Source organism: Typopeltis vanoorti, chromosome 7, assembly GCF_054136105.1.
Source record: "Typopeltis vanoorti isolate ZY-2024b chromosome 7, IOZ_Tvanoo_1.0, whole genome shotgun sequence".
NCBI lineage: Eukaryota > Metazoa > Arthropoda > Arachnida > Uropygi > Thelyphonidae > Typopeltis > Typopeltis vanoorti.
The window spans coordinates 32,318,675-32,338,392 of record NC_143555.1 but is presented as its reverse complement, the minus strand read 5'-3'; the positions used below and the strand labels follow the sequence as shown (position 1 = coordinate 32,338,392).

Sequence of the window (19,718 nt, the reverse complement as noted above, 5' to 3'; positions counted from 1 at the left end):
ATCATCTTCCGTCAGCCATGTTTCACTAATGCCAATAACCTGTGGCCAGGAAGAGCCAAATCAAGGCCAAAAATTCTTCCTTCTTGTTCCAAATACTCCTGGCATTAGTATACATGAAATGCAGAGGTCCCTTAGTCCCACACCTATCTTGATGCGTTATTCTAAATATCCCTTTCCCCATTTTTGTCCTTAGTACTGGCTTGGGTACATTATATACATTCTTACACTCAACTGTCTCACTGACGTCTACATATCCACTCACCCCCTCCCCCTCCGTGGTAGTTCTAGTTTCCCTGGTTCTGCACATCCATTTTCACTTCATTCAGTAACACTTTTTCCAGTCTTCGCACAACAAATCCATTCAAATGCAGGCCATCCATCTTGTATAAATCCTTTCGCCTATCAAACTCATTCTACACGTCCACGAATTCCACACCACACCGTCTGCATAACCTGCGCATAATGTCATTTGCGATTATGGCCCTCCTTCTAAACTCCTCTCTTTCATATTGCAGCAATAGACTCGCCATTCTGATGAGCCACAGCCAAGGAGAATAGAAGTGGAACTGCAAGATAGAGAAAAGAGCACATTTGAGGCTATTTGGTGTGAGATTGAAACTAGCAGAACAAAATATACAGTTGGGTGCTGCTATAAGACCAGGTGATGGAATAGATGGAGGAAATGGTATGCATAAGCAAATAGAAGAAATGAGTGGAAGGAGGGTAATTATTATGGGAAATTTCAACTATGGTAATATTGATTGGAAGGAGGAGAGGACACATGAATGAATTGGATATTTTATATGGTTATTAAGGGATAACTATCTATGACAGCATGTAATGGAAAATACTAGGGGTCAGAGAGTGCTTGACCTGGTAATTGCATCTGAGAATTTGGCTGTAACGAATATGACCAAATTGCCATCAATTGGTGAGAGTGATCATAGGGTCTTAACTTGGGAGGTGGCTAAATGTGTGGAATTTACAATTAAGACAGGGTAAATGTGGAATTATCGGGCTGGTAAGTATGACAAGCTTAGGAGATTGATTGTTACAGTGCCATGGCATGTACAACTGCAAGGGCTAGAAGTTGACAGTGCATGGGAGGCGGTTAAGAAGTGTTTGCATGAAGCAATGGCCGACTGTATACCTAGAGTCCGAATAATAAATCAAGTAGGAGTTAAATGGATGAACAACACCATTAAGCTTGAGCTTCAAAAAAAGAAACAACTATGGAGGGAATTTAAGGAGAAAGGTGACCGGCAGACACATGAACAGTATAAAGCCGAGGCCAGAAGGGTAACGAGTGTGGTAAGAAAAGCAAAAATGGATTACGAAGGAACATTGGCCATGTAGGCTAAAGATAATCCTAAACAGTTTTTTCGATATGTTGCAAGTAAAAGAAAAAATGTATATGGCAGAATGATTTTAAAGAATGCCGATGGTAGGGAGGTAACTAAATCAGTTGATATAGTTGAATTACTGAGAGAGCACTTTGCAGGAGTATATCATCCAGGCGGTGACATTGTAGAAATGAATGAACCAATAGATTAAAAGGGAATTGTGGTGAATGAGGTGAACATGAGTAGTCTATGGCAAAACCTCAATGTCAATACATCTGTGGGATTGGATGGTATACCAGCTCGTGTTGTGTGTGAAGCAGCTAAAGAATTGTCAGTACCCTTGACCATTTTATTTAATCCGAGTCTCGGGTCTGGGTTAGTGCCGAGGGGGTGGAAAGAGGGGAAAATAGTTCCACTGCACAAAGGAGGTTCCAAGATTACTGTTGTAAATTACCAACCGATTAGCATATCAGGAATCATTGTCAAGGTCTTGGAGAAACTAGTGAAGACAAGAATACAGGATTGGATAGATGAAAATGGGATACTGTATGGGGGGCAACATGGTTTTGTGAAGGGTAGATCATGCCTCAGTAACTTGCTCACGTTTCATAACACAATGATGCTGAACTGGATAAGGGTAATGGGTTTACAGTGATTCTACTGGACCTTGCCAAGGCCTTTGACAAGATACCACATGGAACTTTAATCAGTAAACTGGAGCAGATGGGGATGGATATAGGGTTGGTGAGATGGATAGGAGGGTGGTTGATGGAGAGATACCAGAGAGTCGTTTATTCAGGAGTGGAGTCCAAAAGACGGCTTGTGACTAGTGGTGTGCTGCAGGGTTCTGTTCTTGGACCAACTACTTTTCAATTTGTTCATTAATGATATAGGAAAGGATCTGAGAGGAAGTGTTCACTTGTTTGCTAATGATGCAAAGTTGGGTAGAGCAATTGTGAGTGCACAGGATGTCAAAATTTTGCAGGATGATTTGGATAGTCTGGAGGACTGGGCGAAGGAAAATGGATGTCAATTTAATGTGGCAAAGTGTAAGGTTATGCATTTTGGGATGAAAAGTTTAGCAGCAGTATACCACATTGGTGGAACTGTACTCCAGGAGATTGATGAGGCCAGTGTTGGATTGTGATAGAGTGGAATTTTATGAACTCCTATCTTATCACAATCTAACATGCTTTTCCAAACAAAAAAAGGAGATAAATACAGTAAATTGCCTCTAAGTGAAAATTAAGTATTATGTATATGTAAATCAAGTGTGTTCTGTTATGAAAAGGTTAAATAAGTATATATTTTGTGCCATTCACGAATGTGGTTAATTCAATATTGAAATTGTAAAACATTAGCAGAACATTATGAAATATGTATAAAAGAATTATAAAATGTAAGCACAAATTCACCAGTTGGGGGGGAGTCAAGTCCAAAAGTTACGGAGTCGTAACGTGAGGGAGTGGCTCGCCCCAAGTAAACAGCGTGACGGCAGCGAACGTGTGATAACGGGGGAGAGATATGGACACCGTGACGTAGTAGCACATGTGAGTTGGCTGGACATCGAAAAGGGCGACAAACGCCGAGAAGGGGGAAATATAAGGGTCATGCAACCCTGAAAGAAGGTTTTTTGTTCCTGGATCTCCTGTGTGTTCCTCTCTCTCGTGGTGGCGTAGGGTGCGAGTGCCCTCGGTATCGGAGGGATTCCGAATAAGGCAGTCGCGGTTCTCGGCGGCCGTAATTCTCCGCGAAAAGAAGCAAGTCCGGCTGTCCACAGAAGGCTAGTTTCCTGTGAACCTATGAAGCACTAAAGAACCAAAAAGGGAAGATAAGTAAACTTTGTTTGTGTTTCACAGAATATGTGCCATGTTAATATGTTATGGAAAAGGAACATTAATGATATAGGATAAGATTGCATTGCTATCAGTTTAGAGGGATATTGAATTTAATCTTACTATCTGTCGTTGTGTTTAAGTTCGCTTTTATATTGAATGAAGTTAAGGATATGTTAGAGTAACGAATTGGCAAAAATATAAAGAGATTGTGAAAGATATGAATGTTATCTTGTGTGGTCTGACAGAGCTATGGAGTTTTAGATCGATTGTGATAATAGTACATGACTAATGCATTAGTGAAGGTTAATATATAATTCTTATTTTAGGAAGCTACTGTATAATATTTTATAAGTGTAATAGTAGTGTTTGAATATTATATGCCTTGTCTGGAACTCCCTTAAGATGGGATTTTAATTTATGTTATTATGTGTATCAACTTTTGAGTATAATAAACCTTGCTTTTGATTCTAACAAAGAGACTTTCTGTGATTTCTGGAATCCGATGCACCGCTTATAAAATATTAATGCGAACCTATGCAGGATATTAAAAGAGTATATTTTGGCCTCATCTGCAGAGTTGATAGGCATCATTAAGTACTGTCCTGAGATTACCTCTTGGTTGTTAATATTAATAATCTAATAGCGCTAAGTGGCACAGCGAAACAAATAAATTTCTTGGCGTTTTACGAGAGGTAAATCTCAGACACTCTGATACTCTGGTACTTCCTCGTTCTCGAGGAAATTCCATTGTCCCTCAGAGGTACCACGTGCTACCCGATAGAGGGTATTACGGAGATATAGCATAAAAGGTTAAAATAGTTGTGATAAGGAAGAAAGCGACACAACACCAGGGATTTGGGAGTGTTGGTGGATAGAGAGTTGAAGTTTAGGGGGCACATTGCAAAAGTGGCTAAATCAGCTCATCAAATCACTTGGTTACTGAAAAATACTTTTACCAACAGAGACAAACAAGTTATCGTTCCTCTATATCGAGCCCTGATAAGACCCCATCTGGACTATTGTGCCCAGATATGGGCACAAGGGTTTCTTCTTGATGGGGAGGAGGTGGAGAGGATCCAGAGACAAGTGACCAAGATGGTGGCAGGTCTGTGGAATGAACCTTATGAGAACAGATTGAAGATTTGTGGGTTGCAAAAATTGGTTGATAGGCGGAAAAGTGGTGATATGATTGAGACATTCAAATTACCGAAGGGTTTCTATAAGATCAATCCAGAAGATATTTTTGAGAATAGGACTGGTGGTGGGAGGACTAGGGGCCATACATAGAAGCTGGGCAAGAAGGTGGTTAACAGGGTTGTTAGAGCTAGGTTTTTTTACTTGGAGAGTGGTAAATGAGTGGAATAAGCTGCCAGAGTCTGTTGTGGGTGCTATGACCGTGAATGAGTTCAAGGCGAGGTATGATAGATACTGTGTGAATGTCGAATAGTTGTTCTTGACATGATGTTAGGGCCTCTCTCAATGAGTCTGTCGTCTCCTAGTTGCCCGAAATAATAATAATAATAATTCTAACTCTGTCACGCTTTTCTTTCGCTACCTTTAACAATACTTTCAAGTCCTAAATGAGAAGGTAATGTATGAGAATGTAATCTCTGGCAGTTCAGCACATGTGCATGAGGACGATTTTTCTTATGGTGATTAATTAGAAGATGCTACCAAAATAAGTAAACTGACAATAAATGTGTGGTGTGAAGTGGAAAATAATAGGATGAAATACATGGAGGGATGTTGCTACAAACCTGTTCAGTTGCTGGAGACAAAGAAATGCACCAAATTATCCTGATAAGTACTAAACAAGTAATTATTATGGGTGACTTAAATTATCAGAATATAGAGTAGCAGAGAAAAGCTCTGATAAGGATGAAGGAGAATATATTGAGTTGTTGCGTGACAACTTTCTCATGCAAAGAAGCAACGAGAACAAAGTGTTATATTTGATCAGAGTGTTAGAAGGTGTGACTGTTTCGAAGACAGATGGACACAGCAATTATGCCGTACTGACCTGGGAAGGAGCCAACTATATGGATGTTGCATAGGTTTTATGTAAATCTGTAAATTATGACAAACTCAGGAGAATACTATCTTTGATTTCACAGTATCAGTTGTTGAATGTGAAGGATGTCAGCAGTGCATGGGAATCTTTAAAAAGATGCTTGAATGATGTGGTATCTGATGTGCCCCTAAAGTTCGAAGAACAAATATAATGGGAGTGAAATATACATGCAATCTCGTTAAACAAGAGAGTCATAAGAAGATGATGGGAATGAATATGATGAATAAGGGTGAGAGGAGTTATGAAATATATAAAGTTCAGGACAGAAAAGTTAAGAGGATGGAAAGCTAAGTTGGAGTGAGTATGAAAAGAAATTGGCTGCACAAGCTAAAGGCAACTCAAAAGAATTTTATCCTTATGCTGCAAATAAAAGAAAGAATTACTAGAAAAATAACTTTACTCAATGCAGATAGTGCCCTAGTATTAAATACAGATGCAGCAATTCAAATAATGAGTGCTCACTTCACCAAGATATACTACTACATTGGACGAAGAGATAGAGATGCAAGAGAAGGGGGATTCTAGAGCTGTTGTATAACCTAGATTCAGCAATTGGGACAGATGGGATATCAGCACATGTGCTCAGGGCTGGTGGAAGCAGGCATGCGGGTGCCTCTACGAAGGGGGCGGCGCAGGCGGGGCACAGTTCATAAGTTCATTTTTAAGAAACAAAATTTTTATCATAAAAACAAAAAATTGTTAAAATGATCAATATTAAAATAAATAAGGCTGGATACACCGAATAAAAATTAAAAAAAAAAAAATTGTATATATACTGCCGCCACTTTGATCAGTAAGCTGTTTACAATTTTGCAGCGAGAGCAGGCTAAATGCTTCATGAAGAATGTTGTGTCTACTGCAGTCTATCTAAAGTGAAACAGTGAACGGTTTTTATATGCAGAAACGAATTTTCATACAAAACATTTGTTGCTAGTTAACCAGTCATATGGTATGCATCTCAGTAGGCTACTGACAGTAGCGCAGTGCGAACTATTATTTCGTCTCTGTGTCGTGTTGTGTAATAATTTCTTGTGGGTATAAAATAGAAATGGAATCAAAAATTAACAAAAAAGTTATCCAGTGCACAAATTCGTAAGCGTCATACTGCGAAAGAAGCAGATGTTAAGAAACAAACTGGGGCTCTTAATAAATTTGTTAAAATATTAAAATATTCTGATGCAGATTGTAACCAACTTGATACATCAGAAATCAGAGTTGAAGAACCGTGCACATCATCCACTTTGCATGAAAGTACTATTGCAACTATTGAACAAGATAACAAGACACATGATTTAAGTGAAAAACAGTTAGGAGAAGATTTAGTTGTAGTTCACCATGAAACTAACACATTATTAGTCTCTGTAAATTTAGAAGATCCAGGTGAATGGGAAAATATTGATGAAAAATTATGAATTGTTTTAATTGAAATGGGGGCCTGTTCAAAAGAAAAATATAATATATCCCAGAGATACATATGATCATAAATTTGGCGACACATGTTATAATAGAAAAATGGAAAACGGGGAGCTCGTGCAAAGAACATGGCTCATTTATTCCGAAACTTTAAATTCTGTTTTTTACTTTTGTTGCAAACTTTTCACACCTACTGAATCAAGTAGTCTTGTAGAAGGTTATAATGATTGGAAAAATGTAAGTACAACTTTGCATAGACATGAGAGACTAGTTTAACTCACATGAAAAATTTCTTAAAATGGCAGGAACTTGATAAAAATTTAAAAAACAAAACTACTATTGATTGCCAGACTCAAAGCATGTATGAAATTAAAAAGAAACATTGAATGAGTGTTTTAGAATGTTTGATTGAAATTATAAAATTCCTTGGCAGCCAAAATTTAGCTTTTCAGGGATCATCTGATAAATTATATGAAAGGAATAATAGCAATTTTTTAAAATTAGTCTAACTGTTTGTGAAGTTTGATCCCGTTATGGAAAATCATGTTGAAAGGGCCCTACAACGAAACAACAGAGTACACTATTTGAGTAAAGACAGTCAAAATGAAATATTGGAAACTAAGTAACGCAATCAGGGATACAATTTTATTATCAATTCGAAAATCTAAATATTATTCCATAATTTTAGACTGCACACTTGATGCAAGTAAAACAGAACAAATGACCATTATTATTCGCTTTGTTTCCTGTGACAATGGAATTGTCACGATCAGGGAAAACTTTTTAGGTTTTGCAGATATATCAGATTCCACAGGATGTGGTTTATGTGCAACAATAATGGAACAACTGGAAAAATGGAATACTCCCATTGAAGACATGTGAGGTCAAGGGTATGACAATGGGACAAATATAAAAGGAAAAAAATATGGGCTCCAAAATTTGCTTTTGAACAAAAATCCTCGAGCTTTTTACATGCCATGTGCTGCTCATACTCTAAATTTAATCATTAACGATGCAGATACAATTAGTTTCTTTGCAATTATTCAAGAAAATATACAATTTCTTTTCATTCTCTTACAAACGTTGGGTAATCCTTTTAAAGTTTATAAAAAATTTAACATTGAAACAGCCATCAGAAATGCGATGGGAAAGTAAAATTAATGCAATCTGCCCTCTTACGATATCAGTTAAGAGAAATTTATGATGCACTTTTTGAAATTTTAAATAATGAAAATTTTAATAAAGTAACTCAGCATGAAGCACAAACATTATGTGCTAAAATAAAGGACTACAAATTTATTTACTCTCTTATAACTTGGCATGATTTACTTAACATGATTTATTTACTTAACTTTTATAATATGATCTGGAAAGAAGGAAAATGCCCAAAAGATTGGACCAAAGCAATAGTTATTCCCATCTACAAAAAAGGACACAAATCTGATTGTAACAATTATAGTGGAATCAGCTTACTTAGTACCTGTTATAAAGAACAGGTAACCCTCGTATAACGTGGTACTTATACAATGCTGTCTACAAATTGTAGTAACCCTTGTTCAATTTGGTACTCATACAACGCAGTTTTGACAAAAACACAGTCTAGAAATTGTAGTAATCCTTTATCTTTTCATATATTTTTCACCGTGCGACTTAAAAATCAAATTTTATCTTCATTAAATTTGTGTCTGCCTGTATCGCGCAGATAGTTATAAGTAGTGAATTTATATTAGGAGAAACACTCTTTAGCACAAACACATATACGTCAGTTGTATACCGTATAAGGTGTTTGTTGTAAAATTGTCTTCGTTTTCTGCCAGGAAAGCATATTAAAAATCATAAATATGTTATCTCAAGCTGAGCACTTTATTTTCTGGTGAGTTACATAATTAATATGTAATACTTTTATATATAAAAAAAAATTTTATAGTAATGGCCATAAATTGCATTGAAAGGGTAAAAATGAATATTGAAAAGAAAATTCATCTCAAAGAAAAAAAATTAAAATCGTGGTTCGGTTGAAAAATGGAGAAAAACCAGTTGTTGTAAGGACTTTGAATTTAAATGAATCAACAATTCAAACAATCAAACACAATGAACATAAAATCCAAGAAAGTGTTTATTGCTGGGTCAATGGGAAGTGCAAAGCTCGTCGTATACGCAATTTTCTAAGAGAAAAATGAAGAAATCTCTAATGATTTGGAAAGAAGATGCATTCAAAAGAAAATTCCTTTGGATGGAAATCTTAAAAAAAAAAAAAAAAAAAAACTCTCAAAGTTTATAAACATTTATAATGCAGACCAGGTGTTCAATGTGGATGAATCCAGGTTATTTAGAAAAAAATGCCAAAAATGCATCTATATTTCGAAAAATGAAAGATCAGCTCCAAGATTCAAAGTTTCCAAAGACAGAATTACTCTACTGTTTTGTAGTAATGCATCAGGTGATGCATTAATCGGTTAATAAACTAATCAGTTATCGTTTGTTATCATTCAGGGAGTGAAAGGTGTGATTGAAATCTGATTATCGGAATAATGACTTACAGATAACCCTCGTATAACGCGGATGTTAGGTTCCATAGAAATGCTGCGTTATATAAATCGCGTTATGCGAGACTCAGATCACATTAAGGATTAGTTTATTAACAGTACATGATTGGTTAATAAACTATTGTTTATTAACTGATCCTCAAATCCTTGTGCTATGAAGGATTAAAATATGCACTTATATTTATTTTGCCTAAAACATTTATGCATTACGTGCAATGAAGCTTAATTACAATTTGCAATTTTTATAATTTTATACTATGTATTTGTATCATAGTTTGACCGCGCGGTTAGCCTAGTGGCTTTGCGCTTCACAACCATATGCCTGGGGAAGGAGTGTCCCAGGTTCGATTCCCGTTGTAGACGTGAGGAATTCAAGGATCTTCCTAAGGCATAGCCAAGTTAGCCTGTCTTGGGCGCGGTCAGTAGGGTTTTTTCCGCTAGTTTATCTGGCGTTTTTCATCCCACAAACAGGCAAACTGGCCCTGTGAACATACGCCTCTACACTCAAAAATATATCTCCCCCAGCGGCAGACCAGGCGACGGGTCGGTTGGGAGTAGTACTAACAAGAAGTCGCATCTAAAGTAACACGCGGACCCTGCATAGGTAGTGGGAATAACGCGTAGAAGAAGATTTGTGTCATAGTTTATATGTTTTCTTAACTTACATGAATTATCTGAATTAAATAAAAACATATTTTTGTTGGATGTCATTGTTGTTCATATAAAAAAAAAAAACGATTTCAGAACATAACCCTACTTTTTGTATGTGATCTGAGTCTCGCATAATGCGATTTATATAACGCGGCATTTCTATGGAACCTAACATCCGCATTATACGAGGGTTACCTATATATGCAAAAATCTTAGCATATCAACTTAAACATATAGTAGACCCAAAATTAATAGAAGAACAAAATGGATTCAGAAAAATTTACATTAAAATTATTAATTGAAAAACACAGAGAAATGAACATAGAAACACGCATAGCTTTTATAGATTACACCAAAGCATTTGATAAAATTATCAGAGAAAAACTATGGGAAATCCTAGAAGAATATGAAATACTAAACCAACTCTTTAGAGCTTTATATAATATATAAGATCAATGGTGGAGAAGTTCTACAGAGAATAGTGGGAGATCAGGGGAGAACCAGAGGTCATCCCTGGAAACTGTATAAAGATGGTGTGAGTAGAGGAGTGAGAGGCAGGTTTTTTCGTGCAGAGTTGTGAATGATTGGAATGCCTTGCCTGAGAGTGTGGTGTCTGCAAGGAGTTTGAGTGTGTTTAAGACACGATATGATGAGATGTGTGTGTGTGATAAAAGGACCTCCCAGATGAGTCTTTGACTCCATGAGGTCTTGTTTAATAATAATAATAATATATATATCAATATAATAAAATATCTGCGAAGTACAATAATTCCACACCAAGCTGGAAACCAATAAATTGAGGAGTACGTCAGGGTTGCTCTCTCTCACCAGTTTTATTTAATACATAGATAAAATTATAAAAGAATGGAAGAGAGAAGCTATTCAATACGCTGCAGTTATATGGTGTCAATGGGGCATTATATCAAGCAATACTTAGTCTTTATTTGAGTTGTGAATCAGCAGTTAGAATTGAAGGAAGTACAGGAAGATGGTTTAATGTTAAATCTGGTGTGAGACAAGGATGTACATTATCCCCTCTGTTATTCATTATCTATATGGATCACATTATGAAGGAATGTGGTATTAAACCTGATATCAAAATTGGAGATGTTAATGTCAGCTCTTTGCTTTATGCGGATGATGTTATACTTCTAAATAAATCCGCTACAAGTCTGCAAGATTCTCTGACTAAATTGAATAGCTCTTGTAATAGATATGGTATGAAGGTCAGCAATAAAAAGACAAAGACAATGAAAATAGGCAGAATCATTGAAAATGTCAACTGTGTTGTGAATGGAGAACCTGTGGAACAAGTAAAACATTTCAGCTATTTAGGCACGATTTTTACTGAAGATGGTAAACTAAATATAGAAATAGACAACAGAATCAGCAAAGCTGGTATCGTGGGAAGTCAATTGAATAAATTCATATGGAATAAGAAAGAAATTAGTCGGAACACTAAATTAGCTGTATACAAGACTGTGTTCAAACCAATTTTAACTTATGGATCTGAGAGCTGGGTCAGAAGTAAAACACTTGACCAAAGACTAGAGACCGCAGATATGAGAGTCCTGAGAAAGATTAGAGGCATGAACAGATGGCATCAATGGCAATATCATATTAAAAATGAGGATATTAGGAAAGAACTTGACATTGTCAGCATCCAGGAATGCGTTAGCAGAGCTAATCTCAGATGGTATGGTCACTTAAATAGAATGGGAGAGGAAAGATTAGCAAAACAAGTGTTCTCTGCCAGGTTGGCAGGAAAACGACCCAGAGGAAGACCAAGATATAGGTGGATTGATACGGTACAAAGTGCCTTAGACGATAGAAATATAAGATCTGATAATGTTGGAGTCTTGACAAGTAACAGACTGATTTGGAGGAAAATTGTAGATAGGAAGTTAGTAATGATGTAATTTTTTCATGTAGTACTGTCATATCCTGTACACCCCTTGAGGGTACATGCCAGGAATTTGATGATGATGATGATGATGAAGAATGGAAGATAACTAAAGAAGGAGTATTCAAGATAAACCGTAACACCAGCTTAGCTACTCTTCTTTTTGTTGATGACCAAATAATCCTTGGAAATAATGAAGATGAACTACAAAAATCATTATGCTGTCTAAATAATCTGATAAAAACAATATGGTATGGAAATATCAACAGACAAAACAAAAGTCATGGCCTTCAAAAGTGCTAATCCAGTAAGAAGCAAAATAATAATAAACAACAAAATAATAGTGCAATTAATTACATTCAAATATTTAGGTTACACAATGTCATATGAAAATGAAGCTGATATAGAACCAAAGATATCAAACTTTTTAAAAGTAACAGGCATTATAAATAAAATTTTTAAACCCAATTATGTATAAAAACACACATGTATAAGAATCTACAATAGAGTAGCTAAACCAACCTTACTTTATGGCAGTGAGATATGGACAATAAAAAAAGCAGATGAAAGAAGAAATGAATCATCCGAAATTAAATTTCTGTGCAGAACTGAAGGAGTCACAATAATGGACAAAATGAGAAGCAGCGAAATCAAAAAAAAAAACTTGGAATTACAACCTCCCTAAATGAAACAGTTATTTGCTATAGAGAAAAATTGAAAGAACATGTACTGAGAATGAATAGAAGCAGAATACCTAAACAAATTCTAAATTACCACCCAAAAGGTACTTGATGCAGAGGAAGACCCTTAAAAAGATGGAATTGAGTCTGGAACAGGCCACTTGGCCTATAAGCCTGGAAAGGAAGAAGAAAGAGAAGAAGAAGATTTATTTAACAGAATAAACCCTGTGAGTAAAAAATGCTTCAAGACAAAAATATGAACATTACACTTGCTTTAGAATCTATCGAAAACTTAAAAATATTCTTACAAGAGTATCGATCTGATACAAATTTTAAAGAAGTTCTAAAAATGGCAAAAAAACTGAGTGAAGAGGTGGATGGAGAACAAGAATTTAAAACTGGTATGGAAGTTTGACGACGAAAGAAGACATGACAATTTGACTACAAGCATCATCATGACGAAATGCCACAATCACCAGAAGATAAATTTAGAGTGAATGTGTTTTATACACTTCTAGACGTTGCAATGTGTTCTATTCGTTAATAGAACGTTTTGAACAACTAAAAACATATTATGATAATTTCAATTTCTTGTATAGATGACTACAAATTAATAACGAAGATTTACGAAAAAATTTTGACAATTTAGAGAATCTCTTGAAGGACGGTGACAATAAAGACGTAAATGCAATAGAACTATATGACAAGTTATGTGCTTTCCGGGATATTTTTGGAAGGATAATTTAATTATTCAAAACCCTTTCGATATTCTTAATATCATTGTGTCTAATACTTTATCTTTCCTTAACTTTTCAATTGCTTTAAGAGTACTATTAACTTACCTGTTAGTGTAGCGAATGGTGAATGTTCCTTTTTCAAGTTGAAATTGATCAAAACCTACTTAAGAACAAGTATGTTCATAAGTAGGTTCAATCTTTAAGTAGGTCACAAAAAAGGCTTGTTATTTTGGCGTTAATAGCTATTGAAAATGATATATGTGCGGAATTAGACATTAAGACCATTATTTATAATTTTGTGAATATAAAATCAAAAACCTTAAAATTTTAATTAAAAAATTTCAAGTATATTTATGTAATTTAATTTATTTTCTGTTATTCTGTAAAGATGTTTTTTTTGAATACTTATATTAAATGTTCTAATTATTTCTGAATTATTTTCTCATCTATCTTGAGTTTCTTTTATTTTCCTAAAAGATAGTTCCACTTATAAAAATTATTAAACATTTTTTTACAAGTTACTAAGAATTTAGTAACTTGTAAACTGCAAGAATTTTTTAAACTTTTCAACTAGTTCAAATAAATTTTAACTTTAATTAAAATTCATTTTAATTTTGTTAGTGATTCAGGTCGGTGAGAAGGCTATAATCCCTGTATCCTTTAATCATTATATTCAATGATTAAAGTGAAGTGGCTGAGAATTTTTTGAATATTCAGGTGTTTAACTATTATCCTGCCTAGTCAACACTCCCGGTTTGTTACATTTAGCGAACCAAAGTGTGGCTGTTCTGTCAAAATTTATTTAAGAAATTTCAAATAATTTAAATTTTTATTATCGTAAAAGAACCACACACGCCCGGATCGTTAAAGGGGTGCTTAGATAGAAATTGCAAGTGGGCGGCAAAGACCCTAGCACCGGTTCTGCATGTGCTGAAAGAGTGTTCAACCAAGCTAGCTAGACTGCTGACATGTTTGTATAATTTGAATCTTAGCTCAGGAAAAATCCATCCATCAGGAATGAAAAGAATGTATGATAATCCCATTGTGCAAAGGTGGTGCAAAGACTGACATGTCTAACTACTGACTTATCAGCATCACTGCAGTAACTGTAAAGACTTTAGAGAAGTTGGTAAGAACTTACATACAGAAATGGGTGGACAAACAAGACATACTTTGTAAAGAACCGGGAACATAAGCATGGGTTTACTAAAGGAAGGTCATATCTGAGCAATTTGCTCATATTTTATAATAATGTTATGGTTGAGTTGGATAAAGGAAATGGATACACCATGATGCTATTGGACTTTACTAAGGCATTTGATAGGATACCACATGAAGAGCTATCAAATGACTTAGCAAACTACAGAATACAGGATAAAAATTTAAACTATCAGTTGGATAAGTGGGTGGCTGACAAACAGATATCAAAAATCATAATATCCAACAGCATATTATATTGGTGGAATTATGCTTATAGTAATTGCCGAAGCTAGAGATATTGGAGTTATGGGGGACAGAAAGTTGAAGTTCAAATGTCACATTACAAAAATTGCAAATACAACTCATAGGAACATTGCAATGTTACAAACATATAAGGACATGGAAGTTATTCTACCTCTTTACAATGCCTTGATATAACTGCACCTGGACTACTGAGCACAGATTTGGTCTCCTGGGTTTCAAAAGATTTATAAAGAAGCCATAAAAAGGATGCAAAGTTACTAAGATGATATCAGGATTCTGGAAAATAGATTACAAGGATAGATCGAGAGGATGTGGAATGCAGACTCTGTGGATAGAAGAAAGAGGGGTAATATGATAGAGGTCTGTGAACTTTTGAAGGGTCATTATAGGATATTGGCTGATAAAATTTTTCATTATATGGAAAGTGGGGAGAGGACAAGAGGGCATCCATGAAAGTTAAGTTTGTGTGTAGTTAAGAAAGGGGTAAGAACTAGATTTTTCTCTCATAGAACTGTGAGTGAGTGGAATAGTTTGCCTGTTGAAATTTTGAGTGCATCTATGTTTAAGAGAAAGTATAACAGCTAGTGTGGATGATATATGGCCTACCTATATGAGTCCTTGACTCCCTGGAGGTCTAATAATAATAATGAATTTAAGAAATACCTCATTAAGCATTATCATTAATTTCTGCAATACACATATTACCCAGAAAAATGTATACCAAAATGTGCAACCACAATTACACTAGCACATCATAACACAGTCTGCCTCCAAGTAGCTGGTATATACCCATGGTTCCACATTTTTCTATATTTTGGTATATGGTGGCTCTAAGTAACAACAAACTGAAAACGTTTGTTGTTAAGCATTATCTTTACTTGTGTGAAGAACCATTTATTACTGCCGAATTCAAATCTTCAACAAACTGATGCTTATTTGTAGGAAATACTGAAGAACCTTACAATTCATGATCCAGTGCCTTACAACATTGCATTGCATTCATTTAAAATGCAAGCATTACTCTTACTTGTATGAAAAGGAGGACAATGCAATTTTAAGAGGAACAGACTGTTTATTACTGCTGACTTCAAACCGTCCACAATCTGAAGCATATTTGTAGGGAATACCAAAGAAACTTAAACTTCATGATTCAGTACCTTACAACACTGCATTCATTTAAAAGACTGATATTTGGTCTAGTAAATACTGAACACCTCCATCCAAGGAAAGTTTGATAATGTTCATTGCATATATGGATGATGTCTCAAGCATGGCAACACTTACCTTATATTTCTATAATTATTTACTGCATATTTATTATAAGCCATACACTTTGAAATACATACTCTTCATTTTTGCACAACTTTTTCTATACAGCATAACCATATGAATTTAACTACACTGCATACACAAGTAAAATCCATTTTACACTAGTAAACCAGTACTCACTATTCAAATATTTCATAAATATGAAAATTTACCTGAACAAGACATCGTTTGCAGAGCCCATTTTTTACAAGAGACTTAGCTACCCAACGTGCAGCATATGCAGCAGATCGATCCACTTTGGTAGGATCTTTCCCAGAAAATGCACCACCACCATGTGCTCCCCATCCACCATATGTATCCACAATAATTTTTCTTCCTGTTAATCCTGCATCTCCCTATTAAGAAAAATTAATTTTATAAATTATTATTACCTTCTCCTCATAAGCAGAGCAGTTTTTTCCATTAAAAAATATCTTAGCATGTGAAAAGATTCAACAGTGACACACACACAGAAAAAAAAATGAATACATGTTATTAGAAAAAAGCTATTGTATACAGTCAATACATGATTACAGGTTAAAAGGTGCACTAACCTGCGAAAACTGACAAGTTATAAACAGGTTTTTACTGACTATAATGTACTAGTGTGTTGTGTAAGTGCTTCATTCCTCTTTTAAAGCATTAGTCAGTTCTGCTATGAAGAGAAATTTTGTCATCCATCTCATTCCACAGATGTTCTATTAGGTTTAGAGTGGAGTTCTATGCTCAATACTCTTATTTTCTTCAGATATGCACGAAGGCTTAAATGATGGTCATTAGTTGCTGATATTTTGTTTGATTTCAAAACATCTTCAGAACACAAAAATATAGTTATTGATTCGAGAGGGCTAGCAAAAAAAAAAAAAAAAAATCATTCATAGATGTCAGATGACTGCCTTCCAAATCTTTAATAAATTAATGCAGCCACATTTATGAAGGTTCAGGAATAATGCTCATTCTAAATATACTCTCTCTCTCGCACTATTTCCAAAACTGGCATCTAGCAACTACTATGCACTAACATGGTCTTCCAGAATGGTCAGGCTGTTCTGACCATTCTAGACCACACACTCAAGGATGTGTTGTTAGTGGATGAAGTTTGCTTTCACTCAGAATGGATAAAGGTTGCTAGCTGGAAGGGTGGTTTACAAGTGGCAGGGAGAGTGTATTTATGAATAACTTGAGTTATCTCTTCAATGTTCTCCAAAAATAAAGGATGAAAATAGTTCTATTTTGATCCTGTGTGTGTCAGGTGAGAGACTGGGAAAGAGCATGCCATACTTCGTTTTACAGGAGTTGAGCCATTGGATAAAAAAAAGGCATGTTAAGATAAATTAGTTCTATTGAAAGAGTTTCATCATTAGAACAAATAACCCTGGCTCTATGTGTAAAGTGTTTTGAAAATAGCATACTGCTGGGCTGGATGATGGAGTGACTGCTTATGCAAGTACCTTTCAGTGTGTTTAGATTATCTATAAACAGAAAAGACAATGGCCTATTTGGAAAAATTTAACTAGTGTGTCCAGGAGGGATAGACAGTTGTTTCTTTTTGTCTATTATGAAATGTATTTTTGGATGATTGCTTTCAGATGCATTAAAAATTCATCTAATGTTTCTTGGCCATGAGGCAAAAAGCACATATTTATGTAGCATAGCCAGACAACTGGTCAGTTTAGCAGCAATGACTAGTTATTTTCTCTATTGTGCTCTATGATAGCAATATTACCCTTATATGCTTAGGTTATAATAATTTTCTTGTTGTATATGTTAAAGCTATTTTCATGCATGGAATATTGCTCTTCATTTTATCTAGTCAATCAGTGTTTCTCGAGTAATTTCTTTAGTAATTGCTTCCTAAAGGAATTTTTAAGTCTGTTTTTTTACCAATTGTTCCCTAATGAAACTTAAAAGAATAACATACTTTACTTACTACTGAACCACCAGGTAGCACTTTGTGGATTGCATTGTAGTAGGGTTACAAATACATGTTTTAATATAATTCATGACATTGTTGATAATTACTGGTAGTAGTATCATGGTGTATAACTATGTGATTGAGTGTGTTTTGTAGATTTATTGATTTTTATAAATTTATTAAGTGTATATTGCATAAATAGTATTATTCATGTCAATGAGAAGACAAACAATGGAGGCCAAAATGTCTGTTCATGGGATTTGACATTGGAATTTTGTGAAATATGTGCTATGTATTCCTTGTCGAGAGAAAATGGATTGTGGTATGAAAGCAAAAGTGGAGAAGGTATGAGTTGTTGAAGTTGGAATTGCTTCATTAGCCAGAAATGGAAGACAAAAGCATGAAAATGAAGTGATTGAAGTTAATGCTGAAAGGCATGAAATCAAGTAATGAAGGAGTTAAAGTTAATGATGGTAAAAGAGTATAAAAGGGGTGGCAGAAATGAAAGATAGGCCAACTGGCTGTAAGATAGTGAGTGAAAGGCAACAAGATATGCAAAGAAAGGGTTACTGATCTGACCGGATAGAAACAGCGAATGGCAGATAAAAAGTAATTCAAGATATGAAAGCAGAGTTGATGAAGATGAGTCAAGAGATGAAGCAACTGCAGACTGAAATAAGGAGGATAACAGATACATATGAAAGAGAGTGAGAAAGACTGAAATAAAAGATGACAATGTGAAAGAGGTAACAAATGATTCAAGCATGACTATGCATGGGGATTCAATTATTAGAGGCGTAGTTAATGAGAAAGTTTGTAAGGTTTGCTTTCCTGGGGGTAGAATGAGCAGAGTGATGGGAGCATTGAATATGAGGAGTAAGCAAGTAAAAGAGTTGGTAGTAGGCTCAAATGATTTGGTTGGTATCAAAGAGAATGTAAGGATGGCTATCAGTAAGTTGTTGAGGAGAGAGTGAAAGATAACAGTGTGGTAGGAAAGGTAGTGTGTTTATAGACATTTATAAATGGTATGCTAGTTGAATTGTGTGAGGAGAAAGATTATTTTGTGAATGTGTGGGATGAATTTGAGTGAGTGGGAGAAACTGTTGCTGCAAGAGATAGTAATGACTGAAGTGAATGGAGAACCTACAGAAGAAAAGTAGATGTGGATGAGCAGGAAAGAAGAAAAAAGAGGAGAGCATGTGAGTGGCATGAATGGAGAGAATGAGTGAGAGGAGGAATACAAGAGAGAGAAATGGGAAAGGTCAGGAATATATGGTGTGATGTGTGAATGTGCGAGTATACAAGAATGAATTCAGATGGCCAAGGATGTGGGGCAACATTTAGGTCTGCAGAGAGGTGTAAGATCAGTGATGATAGAAGTGAATGAATAGGGGGAGGGGAGAAAGTATGGAGGAGTCATATCTAAGAGGTGAGGTTAACAGAATTTGTTACTGAACCAGAAATGGTATGTATGTATGTTTACAAATGCCAGAGCACTGATAGAGTACATTTGCCCCAAAATTGTCAGAATAAGTAAGACATGGTTGGAGAGGGATGATAGTAGCAGAAATGTTATGCCCATCTGAGGATATAAGGAACAAATAGTGGCAGTGGCTTTAAAGCAGTATGGTGTGAGGTGGACAGGATGAAATATTTAGTTGGTTGTTGTTATAAACCTGGTCATGTGGAGGGCAGTGAGAAGGAAATGTATAGGCAAAATGGTTAAAAAAAAAGCAGGATAATTATGGGTGATTTTAACCATGTTAATATAGACTGTAATGAAGAGGAAGCATCCAGGGACAAAGATAACACTTAGGCAGTACATAAAAGGGGGGTAGACTAAGATTGG

General features: G+C 35.3%; 1 protein-coding gene across 1 annotated transcript in view; it reads right to left on the bottom strand.

The window, feature by feature from the left end:
* Positions 1-19,718, bottom strand: part of LOC150104566 (S-adenosylmethionine synthase-like) — a 196,569-nt gene that overhangs the window by 27,700 nt on the left and 149,151 nt on the right. The window contains exon 7 of the mRNA XM_090395782.1: positions 16,128-16,310. Coding sequence (XP_090251908.1) covers positions 16,128-16,310 — 183 coding nt within the window. The remainder of the gene's footprint in view (positions 1-16,127; positions 16,311-19,718) is intronic.